General features: G+C 37.5%; 2 protein-coding genes across 2 annotated transcripts in view; both read left to right on the top strand.

Annotated features, from left to right (window-relative positions):
- The first annotated feature begins 643 nt into the window (after positions 1–643).
- On the top strand, positions 644–10013 carry slc39a1 (solute carrier family 39 member 1). The gene is made up of 4 exons (XM_014001525.1): positions 644–938; positions 2258–2388; positions 3202–3519; positions 7947–10013. The coding sequence occupies exons 1-4, from the start codon at positions 827–829 to the stop codon at positions 8301–8303; spliced, it is 918 nt and encodes a 305-aa protein (XP_013856979.1). The 5' UTR covers positions 644–826; the 3' UTR covers positions 8304–10013.
- Positions 10014–12338: 2325 nt separating this feature from the next.
- The window catches only part of rlbp1a (retinaldehyde binding protein 1a), a 5872-nt gene continuing 4671 nt past the window's right edge, over positions 12339–13539 (top strand). Inside the window, exon 1 of the mRNA XM_014001523.1 lies at positions 12339–12408. The gene's annotated coding sequence lies outside the window, so the exon portion shown is untranslated. The remainder of the gene's footprint in view (positions 12409–13539) is intronic.

The following is a 13539-nucleotide window of genomic DNA, read 5'->3' as shown; positions in this document are numbered from 1 at the left end:
CATACATACATACATACATACATACATACATACATACATACATACATACATACATACATACATACATACTTGTCTTTTTGGAAGCTAAATGTTTGTTTTGACAGAGTATAAACCGTTTAGATCAAAGATAATAATATGAGAAGTTGGGTGTTCGGGATTAGCAATTCAAATAAACTTTATTTGTAATTTGTCATGCCTCCAACACTAAATTAGTGTTTGGAGTTACTTATGAGCCCAAATAAACTTGCAAACTTGCCAGTCTTTGTCTCCTCAGTATACAGAAATTATAATAATCAGTAAACAGGCAAATCAAATGAACTTTATTTATAGAGCACTTTTAATCGAACTAGAAATGTGAACTGCTGTACAATAAAACTCTAAAGTAGTTTAAAGTGTGAGCCAAAAACAATGAATTTATCAAAATAGTAAAGTATGAAACAAATAACAGCAGATTAATACATTTATAAAAATGCATGAATTGAAAGCCAAGCAAACTGCCTTAAGCTAAAATTAACGTTGGTATTTATTTTTACAGACATAAAAGACTTTTGTGACTCGAAAAAGTGAACACTGAAACTACACATGACTTTAAGGTCCTGCTTTTCTGAAACGACTTCTCGTCGCTGTTTTGACTCTCCCCGGCCACCGTACCTGCAGCAGCACACTGCGGGCAAATAAAAACATCAGGGCGATGAGTTTAGTTTCAGTGGTGTTATTAATCACCACCCAGTTCTAGCTGTGCCTTAACAGACTCCATTGTTGTTCCMATGTTGAATATGGTTAGTTTACAGACGGACACTCCTTAAACAAAATTTTATATTTAAAAATGGATCACCTCCTTCAGGTGAAAATCGGCGTTTTGATCGGTTTGCTGCTCCTAACTCTCCTGTTTGGGTTTATCCCTGCTCGGCTTCAATGGTTTCGAGACATCGGSTCAGGTAAGTACTGACCATGGAACAGCCAAATAAGTATATTTGCTGTGCGTTTTGTGATTATACAAATGACTATTTTATTTCGTCTTAGAGGAGAGACAGTTCAATCTCAGCCAAACGCGTCAGGTTTGGCTGAGACCAAAATGTAAATTTCTCGTGATTAGTTTATTTGTTGCTTCACAACAATAATGCCGATGAAGATAAGATATAATAAGATGTACTTTTCTGCTGTTAATTTTCCTTCAAAGTGAATTTCTCTACGCAAATAAGCAAATACCAATAAATTAGAATATAGTTTGGCGAAGAAGGGCTCTGCTCGATTTATACGAATTTACAGCCTTTAGTTAAAATTTTATCGTACAGTATTTCCACGTGAATCACATGCTTTGTGTCTGATAATGTTAAACATTTTACTATTGCTGATATCTCATCGACTGTTCCTGATAAAACCCTAATGATGTTCCTGAGACCAAAGAGAAGAGATACCGTGTTCAGGAAAATAAAGGCATTGTTTAAAACTTTAATTAGGCTAACTGTCAATCATGATCAAAACGTCCTTTGAAACTTCACTATTAACATTTTTGTGTCTTACCAAAGTGCGGCACTGCTTAAAAAGTTTTCCACTTTATTATTCTAAAACTTTAAGGTTTTAGTTGGTAAAAATGGTTTGCCCTCCTCTCAGACWGGCAGGAGTCACCTGATGAGGATGAAGCATGAAGCTCAGACCACGCCCCCGCAAACACATGATTACATTTATTTTCATCATTAAAAGAACAATGAAAGCGTCAAGATGGTCAACTCTTGGCTTTCTTGGAAGTGAAAGTATCATTTTCATTACATCCGTGTTTGTTATTCTAACCTTTGTACAGTATCATAATAATCACACGATTCTCCAAAACTTATCCTAGTTTCTAAGAAATTGTCTTGTCAGAAATGAGCAATGAATTCTTAATACCGCATGATTCAAATTTTTATTTTTCCCCATAGTCAACTTTAAATATTTTGTCGTTCCAGCTACTGCATATTTAAAAAAGAACAAAAATACATTCCAAAGTGGGCACTAAAACCCTACAGTGCAGCCTGATATGACCTAAATACATCAAATACTAACAGGCATCAAAAATAACTTTATAGATTAAATAATTTCATGTTATTCTGGTTTAATAAACATGTAATCCTTGAGCTAAAAATATAAAATTGACAGACATGTCAATTTTAATAATTGTGTTTAATAATAATTGTGTTTTTGCAGCTGGTTTTGTCATGTGTGCTTAAGGTCGTCTCCTAAAAAATGAAAAGAAGTCCTCTTTTTTTCTGTGTTGCAGAATTCCATCGCCAAGTGCTGAGTTTGATCAGCTGCTTTGCAGGCGGTGTTTTCCTGGCAGCCTGTCTGCTTGACATCATCCCAGACTATCTGTCGGACATCAGCACAGAACTCAGTTCTCACACAGTCGACGTACGTCTGAGGAAACAAAACATTTACACTGAGAATTTAATCTGGGATCATTCTTTATACTGTAGAGATATTTATTTTACTCGGCCTACACTCCCAATTTCTAAGATGTTAGACCAAAATATGGAGAAAATAACTTTTTCCACTTTTTAATTTATTTTTTGCAGTGGCAGACTCCTGCAGGTATCCAGAAGTGTATATTATCTAAGTACATTTACTCTGTTACAGTACTTCGATCATTTTTTTGAGGATTTGTAGTACTTTTTAACTTTTACTTTTATTTTGTAACATCCAAAACAAAAACATGTATTTTACTTCTTTAGTTTAAAATGTAACACCTAGTTACAAATTTAAATATGAGTGAACTCATCATGAAAGGAGAAGTGTATGCACTCTAAAAAATGAAGTGTTGAATTTACATAACCAAGTTACAATAACTGGGTCCACTGAACTGAGTTGAGTAAATTTAAAGCAGTTTACTCAGCTGGGTTTAGTGGAACCAGTTTGGCTCAGTAAATTCAACACTTCACTTCTTCGCGTGTAAAAGTAACTTTAATTATACTTTCACGATTATTGTGAGCGGTACTTAAGTACTTTTCTTGTCAGTGAAATTAATTTTTTCCAGTCATTTTCTGTTAAGGTATTTTACTTTTTTCTCTCAAGTAGTTTATATATCTCTGCGGTTATTGTAATCAAGATAAAACCAAATATTGTTGGATGACTTAGAATGTTGAACCTTTCTGTTTATATAATAAAATAGTTATTTCAGTAAAGTCTGACTGCATCAAACTGAATTTGAAATCTCGATGTCAACAGTCCAGCTTTCCTCTGCCCGAGTTCATCATGGCCTCTGGCTTCTTCATGGTCCTCATACTGGAGAAGATCGTCCTGAACTGCCGGCAAGTCCACGGCTCTCGTGACGAGAGAGCCCCCCTCCTGACAGAAAACCGAAACGGCCACGTGCAGCACGATCACGGGCCGGTGAGGGGCCCCGACCTGGAGAGCAGTGGGCACCACGTCCACGTCGACTTCCAGGCTCACTCGCCTTTTCGCTCCTTCATGCTCTTCCTGTCGCTCTCGCTGCACTCGGTGTTCGAGGGCCTCGCCATCGGCCTGCAGAGCACTGACACCAAGGTGAGCTGACGCTTCAGCTGACGTTGGAGCTTCCTCTCGTTGTTTGCTTCTGTTTTGCTTTCACAGTGCCTGCAGCTTCGTGTTCTCTCCCTCGCCTCGTGCAGCTTCTGCTCCGACAGAGGGTCAAATGTGCAGCTCGTAAATACATTTAAAGGAAACTTTCATTTCAGGGCTTCGGGACTTTCTACGAGGAAACAAATCACACGGTCACATGATTCAGATCTGCTGACCGCAAACAAGCCTGAACTGTGCYGGCCTGCTTAGCCTCAGGCTCACCTGCATCTCTGTGTGTTCAAAGGTTCTTTATTGTCATCGTGCGCAAAGAAATTACATTTGGTGGCTCTCKGCTCCAAAACAAACACAAGCATAATTTAAAACGTGAAAATGCACGCATTAAAATCCTCAACCGTCTTAAATATACAGCGGGTAAAATAAGTATTGAACACGTCAACATTTTTCTCAGTAAATATATCACTAGAGGTGCTAATGACATGAAATTTTCACCAGATGTTGGTAACAACCCAAGTGATCCATACATACAAAGAAATCAAACCATAAATGTCCAGAAATGAAGTTATTTGTAATAATGTGGAATGGCACAGGGAAAAAGTATTGAACACACTTACTGAAATTTATCTAATACTTTGTACAAAAGCCTTTGTTGTCAATGACAGCTTCAAGACGCCTCCTGTATGGAGAAACTAGTGGCATGCATTGCTCAGGTGTGATTTTGGCCCATTCTTCCACAAAAACAGTCTTCAAATCTTGAAGGTTTCGTGGACCTCTTCTATGAACTCTGATCTTTAGTTCTTTCCATAGATTCTCTGTTGGATTCAGGTCAGGTGATTGGCTGGGCCATTCCAGCAGCTTTAGTTTCTTTCTCTGAAACCAACTGAGAGTTTCCTTGGCTTTGTGTTTGGGCTCATTGTCTTGCTGAAATGTCCAGCCACGTTTCATCTTCATCATCCTGGTAGATGGAAGCAGATTTTTATCAAGAATGTCTCTGTACATTTTTCCACTCATCCTTCCTTCAATTATTTGAAGTTTGCCAGTACCATATGCTGAAAAACAGCCCCACACCATGATGTTCCCACCTCCAAACTTCACTGTTGGTATGGTGTTTTTGGGCTGATGTTCAGTGCATTACTTATTGTTTTCTTTGAAACAATCGTACCTGCTAATTCCAGGTCTTTCTGAAGCTCTCCACAAGTGGTCCTTGGCTCTTGGACAACTCTTCTGATAATTCTTTTCACTCCTCTGTCAGAAATCTTGTGAGGAGCACCTGGTCGTGGTCGGTTTATGGTGAAATAATGTTATTTCCACTTCTGAATTATGGYCCCAACAGTGCTCACTGGAACCTTCAGAAGTTTAGACATTCTTCTGTARCCGATGCCATCATTATGCTTTGCAACAATAAGGTTGTGAAGGTCTTGAGAGAGCTCTTTACTTTTACCCATCAGCAGATGGTTCTTGTGTGATACCTGGCCATCATTTGGGACTGAACCWGCTGATATTAACTTGCACTGACAAGGGGCAGGCTTGCTTTCTAATTACTGAGAGAGTTCAGCTGGTGTCTTGGCTTTCCATGCCTTTTTACACCTCCCTTTCTTCATGTGTTCAATACTTTTTCCCTGTGCCATTCCACATTATTACAAATAACTTCATTTCTGGACATTTATGGTTTGATTTCTTTGTATGTATGGATCACTTTTGTTACAGACATCTGGTGAAAATTTCATGTCATTAGCACCTCTAGTAATATATTTACTGAGAAAAATGGTGACGTGTTCAATACTTATTTTACCCGCTGTACAAACTGCTGACACAGCAGACCTGCAGGAACAGGAACAAGGAGAAAGTGTAGGTAAAAGGTTGTGGTTAGGGCACAGAAGAGATGAATACTACAGCTCCTGTCAGTCTGCCAGTCTAAAGTGTGGACACTTTCTCATTCAATAACCTGAGAAGGTACTCCATGTACAGAGAGTTTTACTAGTACTGTAAGTGTCTGTACAGTAAGATACGTCAGGAAGTGGTCTGTGGTTTTACCTGTAGCACACTGAAGGAGAACTATATGTTTACCAAAGAAGAGCTGTCACCGCTGCAAAGTTACAGTACATTAAACACACACAGGTCTTCTCTACCTTCTATTATTAAGACCGTGTATTGACTTCAGTTCATTTCTGTAGCCTAACCTTACTACAATCCTAACCACCCCCAGTACACAACTAACCCTAACCTAAACTCAGTTCATGCCTAAATCAGACTCATTACTTTATTAATCCCAGGGGAAACTGACTTTATTACAGTTCCTTCATGCGAGGCTATAAGATGTAACCATACAAAGAATATTAAAGTAAATAAATATATTAATCAGAGGGAGAAGTTGTGTAGTTGGAAGGCCACAGGCAGAAATGACTTTCTGTGGTGAATGTTTACGCTCAGTCTTGCACTGAACGAGCTCCTGTGATTGRGCAGCACGGCATGGAGAGGATGAGTGATCTTGTCCAGGATGGTACATAGCTTCGACAGCATCCTCCTGTCTGACATTACAGCCATCGAGTCCAGCTCCTCCCCCACAACSTAACTGACCTCATAAAACATAAACCTTACCTCTAGCCCAGACATTACACTCCACTGTTTTAAGACTGGGCTCTGGTCCCCAAAAGGGCTACTGATCCTGACAAGGTAGGTGTGTATACCAGAAAAAGGTAACAAAACCCAGGCACACACACTCACACAGTGTTTGATTGCACATTTTGACAAAAAGTAATTCTAGCACTTCCTTCATTACTTATAATGTTAGACATTATTTGATAAACATTTACTTCAACTGTAAAACAAAGACTGTAAAAATACTGTGGGCTGTTTAGTTTTTATAAATTTAAAATATATTGTAGARATGTGACGTTCGCGAACGATCCGAATCTTTTGAACGGCTCTTTACAATGAATGATAGGAGGCGAATCACAGCCATTATCGAGCCATTTGTAGTTTTATTTTCTTTTATTCCTCATTATAACCTTTATTTTTATTTTTTCGTATTTAAATCGCTCCTGTTTTGCTTTTTCACGGAAAACAGGCGGAGTTGTGGAGTACAGAAGCTCACGGTGAAAGGGGGATGGGGGTTACCCCTTGACAAACACATGGTTCCACCCACGTGACGGGATTACGTCATTACGTACGCCTACGTGATTACGTATTTCCCTACGTGATGATGTATACGTTCAAAATTGAATGGCTCTTTTGAATGGCTCTATGAAACAAACAGCTACGCAAGATCTGGATCCCCTCAAAGAGCCATTWATCCCATCTCTAATATATTGCCACATGGCACCATTTTCTTAACGGATACCGGGTAAATGATGGCGTTCACTAGGCTGTGTGAGCTCTTATAWACCCTGAAGGTTAATCTTGGGCAATATCTGACGATCAGCCTTTTTAAATGAAACCAGAGTGCCTTAACAGAGAGGAGAGGTTAGAAATGACTCAGTCTGAAACTGAAAATGATGATGGAGGACCTCAGTTTAGCCTGTTAGCTTTTGTGCTAGCGCAGAGCTAATACATATTAAACATATGTCGTTATAGCTACGTATAAACTAACGCCACATATTTATTAGTTTAGCAACAATACATGTATCTGTATCGAACTGTTCAATACACACTATGTATCGAATGATACAAATTATTTTTAAATTTATTTGATCAACACGTCTTCTGAAGCTGCTCTGTGTTGGAGGATCAGTGGATCTGTGTTCGACTACTCCACCTAGACTGCATTGTGGAGCACAGATCCACTCAGAAACTTGCTGTTTCAGCAACATTTAATTTAAAAACTGTACTTTTAAGGTTAAACAAATGTTTATTATTAATTTCAATAAATTACAAGTTAATTAGGACATGGAGATTTATATTCTCTTAATTCTATAATTTATATTTTGGAGTGCTGTGCAAATGTGGATGTGTAAGTGAGGCCACAGATTGTAGTGTAAAATGTTTTGAGTATCCTGATTGGGTAAAAAGTCTCTTTTATAAGTGCAGTCCATTTAAATTTATTTATTTATTTATTTGCTGTGGTCTATTAAATATTTAATTTGAGTAGTTTTCACCACTGTTCTACTGTACTCTTTTTTTTCAAAATTTTTGAAAACAGAATAGCAGCTGAAAATTTAGTTTTACCCCTGAATTGAATACATAGCTCATCTTCTTACAAAGTAGACTATAGTTGATTTAAAAACTCCCCAGAGCTGAATGTGGTTAAATGTGTGGAAAATCAGCCTCTGTTGACTTTGAATATCCTCAGTTTAATGTTGATTACATGTTGAGTGTCTCAATAGGTGACACGCGGCAGACACAAATGTTTTTACTGATTCACTCCTCAGTATGTTTCTTGGAGCGAGTCATCACTGATAGCTGTCTTGTTTTGGCAGGTGTTGGAGATCTGCGCTGCTATTCTGGTCCACAAGAGCATCATAGTGTTCAGCCTGTCCCTGAAGCTGGTGCAGAGTGCGGTCCCCTCACTGTGGATCGCAGCGTACCTGACAATATTCGCCTTGATGTCCCCGATAGGCATCGCCATCGGCATCAGCGTGATGGAGGCCCAGCTGTCGTCCGGAGCTCTGATCCAGGCCGTCCTGGAAGGGCTCGCTGCAGGGACCTTTATTTACATCACCTTCATGGAGATCCTCCCTCATGAGCTCAACTCTGCTGGGAACCAGCTCCTCAAGGTGATCTTCATCCTGGTGGGCTTCAGCATCATGGCGGGACTTATGTTTTTCTTGGGCTGAGACCTCATGGGGCACATCGAACTCAGGAAAGACCAGGGGGCACATTGCTCCTAACAGAAAGGTGACTTTAGGACTGAAAAGAGTTGTGCTTGAGTGGAAGAGGAGGCTCGTTACACTGGTTCAGCTAAACTTTTGGACATTTTTTTATGTCAAAGAGAATTTAACAACATGCTAGTTTTTACCCACGTGTTTGATCGTCTTTACATGATGTGATGCCAGATAATTTTCACACACGACTTCTTTTTTTTTGTTTGTTTAGTAACTAAGTTTTGTCAAAGAGAAACAACAAAGTTAACTGACCAAACTTCAGTTTGTTTTAAATAACTACATTCACTCCAGACAACACACAAGGTCCTTTCTGTTTACATTTTATTTGTGCGATAAAGGTGACGTTTTCAGCTAGTTTATAAAATTAATTAAAAACGTTTAGCTGCTTTTGATTAATTTTAAATAGCTTTCTAGGTTTTTTTTTTTTTGTTGTTCTTACTGAGAAAAGAGTGCAGTTCTTCTGTTTGTCCAGTTAAAACACTTCAGTGACTGACTCCTTGTTTTCAGTGGACAAAATGCACAAGTTTAACGTTTCAACAAGATGAGACAACAAGGATAATTTCTACCAAGTATCAGCCAAACTATAACCAAATGTGAAACACAGAAGTGAACCTTTATCTTCATGATCAGTAGTTGCTGAGAGACTGGGAACTCAAGAGGAAGGTGTTTGTGAGTCAGATTCACTGAGGCTCTAAATGCAGCTGCAGCCTTAAACTCTTGTTTCACTTCTTGTTTTAGTTTGTCATGTGACGATCAGATAGTTCCTTCATCACTGCCCGAGGGAAGGAAACAGAAAATGATGATTCAGCAGGAACAAAAACACTTGGCTGCAGTTCTAATTTTCAATCATAAGACTTTATTCAAATGTTTGTTTTTATTTATTTATAGTTTTTTTTTGTGTGTCCCATCAGTCTGACTTTGTAAAACCTATGAAAATCTGACTTCCTCATTGTAGAACTGACTTTTATTTCCTTATGATCATTCATCTCGTTTGAGGTGATTTGTATTCAGTTCAACCTGTGAACAGATCAACGCTCTAAAAAGTAAAACTTTCTTAAAGAAAAAACGTTAAATTTGTAATGTATTTATTTGTGGTAGTTAGACTGTCCTCACAGATATTTTTCTTTTTCTTGTATTTTGTGTTGTAAAATATTTGTATGTCTGTTTTAACATTTTTTAAGGTGTTTTTATGAATTACTGGATGCATTTGAGTAACATGGTGTTTGATGAATTTAACCACCAGATGGTAGAGTTTATCCTCTGATGGACAGAAGGAGGCACAAAATTAAGTAAATGAGTCTTTAGTAGATTATTTCTTTGCAACAAGGCTTCTTAGCAATAAATGATATGATTGGCAGCACTTGGGAGTACCAGAAGCTCAAAACACGTGTCAGCAGATAGAAAATAAGCTGTTTGCAAAGAAGATTTGACAAATGTTTCATGTGAGCAGCCCACACACTCAGCTTTACTGCTCATCCTACAAATGCATGTTCCTTACAAATGTGGCAGCATTTAAAAGGGAATTTAACAGACTTTACAACAATATATATATATAAGATTTATTGCCAGGAAGCATTGTTACAAAAAAGAAATAATCTACCAAACACTGATTTACTTATTGTTGTGCTAAGTGGAAAAATGGTTCATAGACATTTTTCTTTTTTAAAAGAGATCTTTTTTATTATTCACTAAAGTGAAATCTCAAATTTAAATGTCACCATTTGATGCGCTGTATAAGGTTTTAGTGTAAGCTAATTCACATCTGCAGTCCCTTGACGAGTAACAAAAAGGACATACAATGCAATAATAAAACAAAACAGAAAATATAACTACAAATTGCTTTTTAATCACAATACACAAACACACACATGCAGACTTAATCACTGGTACACACACACACACACAGAGTCATACAGTTAATGTTTACACATCTGAGCAGTTTTAAACAATATTTTCTAATTAAATTTGAAAGCTCTCAGAGAACTGCAGCTCCTCACATCATCACTTCTGATTCAGATTTCTGGAGGGGAATGTCACATATTTCTGTACAAATATCGACGTAAACGCAATATCTCACTGGAGATAATGAAATAATACAAAGCTGTGTTTAGTTTAGAAACATTTTGACCTGGAACACCTGTTTATGGTCATCGCACAGCACAAAACGAGTCACGTTCTCTCAAACAAAAAGGACAGACTTTGATTTGCGACCTGAAAAACACATCCTTCTGCGAACTCGTGCTTCCTCTCAGGTTTTAAATGACCTCAGCTGCGAGCTGGAAACATGGGTTTGATGTCGAACTCGGAGGCTCCATTAACCCTTTTGTTGCTGCGTCCAGCTTGTTATCCTTGAGCGTCCACTAATGAGCGTGACGGAGGAACAATGGTGCAAAGTCTGCCAGCTTGAGGAGACAGTGTCCTCAGTGTGTGGAGCAGGGAGAGCCAGCTGTACAGCAGAATCTGTTCACACACACTGACCCYGTCTTCAGACACAGGATTCTGAAACTTAAACATATTATTTTCTGTCAGAGTTAATATGGTTTGACTCTTCATGCTGTTATGATTTGTTTTATTTTCAGACTGAAAGAGAAAAATAAGTGCTGGAAGGGAGAGGAGAGCATCATGCATACAGTATCTATTTTGGCCTGAAAACTGGTAATTTAGCTTAAAAAAGAGTTTTAAATTCAGGGAAATCTAATTTGATTGTTTTCCATCATGGCAGTAACTTGTCCTTTAGCTAAAATACTTAGTTTAGTTGCAGTACAGTATATTTACAAGGATTTTCTTTATGAGTTAGGAGCAACAACTCATCCTGTTACCTTGGACTCCAGCCTTTATAAACTTTGGTCATTAAAAAAAATGTCTAAATAAACAAAAGACTGTAAAAACAAAAGTAAATTACAGTTAGAGAAATTGTTCTGTTTGTTAAAAATAATTACACAACAACAACAYAAGGATTTTTTTCTGGTGAAAGACAGAAAGGAAAGTGGTCTGAGGGGAACTGAGCTGATCAGGAGAGCTGAAGAAGGTCAAGTCAGGTGACAGACAGGAAGGTCAGAGGACATCTAGTGGGCAGGTAAAAAGAAACTCAATAGACATGTTGACTGAAAAGTCATGATCACAATCAGATCTTCAGTTCTAAAAGTGGGTCCAGATGAACAAAGCAGCAGGTCAGCTATCAACAGCACCAACCCACGAGTAAGAAATCAATCATTCTGAGACAAAATGACACAAAAATGAGGTTCAACAATCAGCAAACATGCTGCAAGAAAAAAATAAAAACAGTTTCATAAAAACTAACATTACCTTCGTCTTTATGACTGCAGTTAATGAGAGGAACTAGAAGAGAGGCCAGTCTGTCTGATGCTGTGCAGTCATGGATGAATAATCTGTAATCTGGGACACAAAACAAGTCGCCTCTCAGGGGGAGTTCAAAGAATGTGCAGAGGAATGTTTAATGTGGAAACGAGTGCTCCTTTACAGGTGGTGGTCTCACTCCCACAGCCCCTTTAATGTCACACGTGATGAGCATTAACTGGTACTGCAGGAGGTGAGAAAACACACAAGTTTTTGTGCAAAAATGACACAATGTTCTTCTGTTTTTGTGTGTTTTTCTGATACGCATTTGCATTTAACATTGGCAGTTTGATCATTTTTGCAAAACAGGTTAGAATAAAGAACTAAACTTTCAGATGTTTGCAACAGAATAAAATATCTGTTTTACAGGACAGCAGCCAAACACAGAGAGGAAGATGAAGATACAAAGAAAAGGAAAAAAAAGATCTTGAAAAACTTGAAAGCCAGAAAGAGAAGGAACACAAAAAAGCTCAAGAAAACTTTGCAAAAACAGTTCAAAAGGAATTAAAAAAATATTGACTTTTTTTTGTTTTGGTCTGTGCCACTTTCCAGTTTGCTGTACAGATTATCCACTTGCAATCATCTGAGTGAAGATTAATCCTGGTTTGGGTGACGTAGTCAGTAATTCCCTCCTCCTGGTCCTCTTCGTCTCACTCGTCTTCCTCCTCMGTCTCTGCAGGACTCATCCAGTCTGCTGAAGGTAAGGCTGCTCAGGTTGTTCATTTAACACAGCAAATACAGAAGTTAGACATTGTTTAAGTCATTGGATGTTGGTAACAGTTAAACAATTTGTAACAACCTAACATGATTTACTTTACATTTTCAACTGAATCGAATGCTTCTTTTGATCTAATGTTTGTGAATTTGAGATTTTAATGAAACTTATTGGAGCAGATTTGTTGGAGAGAAGCAGCAGAGTCTGAGTCACGACGTTGGGCTGAAAACACATCAAACTAACTTATCAAAATTAATTCAACACATGTATATCTATATAGATAGATGAATATATATTTGAATTTTCTTTTTTTGTTTTCTTGGTTAATTATAAAAATATATACAAATTAATCAGAGGGAGGGARGTATTCAGTCTTGTGTTTCCTAGAGGTGGAATAGCAACACATGAGGTCCCCTTCAGACTTTCTTTGGATCAGCAAGACTCATTTATTTAATAATTTAACGCTATTAAACTGGTTTTTGTTCCAAATCAGACCAGAAGCAGCTCCAGACATCCAAATCATGTACTTTCTTTGTTTCCCTCAGTACAAAAGAAAAATAAACTAAAAAAACAATTATGGGTGTTTAATATGCAGTCACATTATTATAATTTACTTTGTTTTTTCTTTAAGTGAAGAACTGAAATAGTGTATCAAGTCCTTTATTGAAGCTTGTTATAATGAATGAAGAAAACATTTTTAAAAAGTAACATTTCTACTTTATCAAACAAGAAGAAAAACTCACAAAGTGAGGCCAATGACTTTRTGGTGCCAATTTATAAAGGATGTATTATTGCTACATAACAAGTGTGTGAACACTATAAAACATTATGAAGCATTTCATAATAAACTCACTACCAGGTGAAATTAAACAGCTATCAACCTATAAGTCTTTACTAAGCATCTTTAAAAATGGCTTGTTGACTCTAACATGTGCCAACACTAAATATAAGCTGCATTTGATGTGTTATATTGTTTTTAATGATTAATTTAATTTCCTGCTTTTATTTATTGTGTGTTATTATTGTATTTTTATTTTTGTATCATACTGCTTTTTAACGTCATGGCCAGGGGACTATAGATGAAAAATAGCCGTTTGGCTAATTCTGGCTTTTTTT

Source organism: Austrofundulus limnaeus, unplaced genomic scaffold, assembly GCF_001266775.1.
Source record: "Austrofundulus limnaeus strain Quisiro unplaced genomic scaffold, Austrofundulus_limnaeus-1.0 Scaffold9, whole genome shotgun sequence".
NCBI classification, from domain to species: Eukaryota; Metazoa; Chordata; class Actinopteri; order Cyprinodontiformes; family Rivulidae; genus Austrofundulus; species Austrofundulus limnaeus.
The sequence above is the reverse complement of the archived record's forward strand: the minus strand, read 5'-3'. Positions and strand labels throughout refer to the sequence as shown.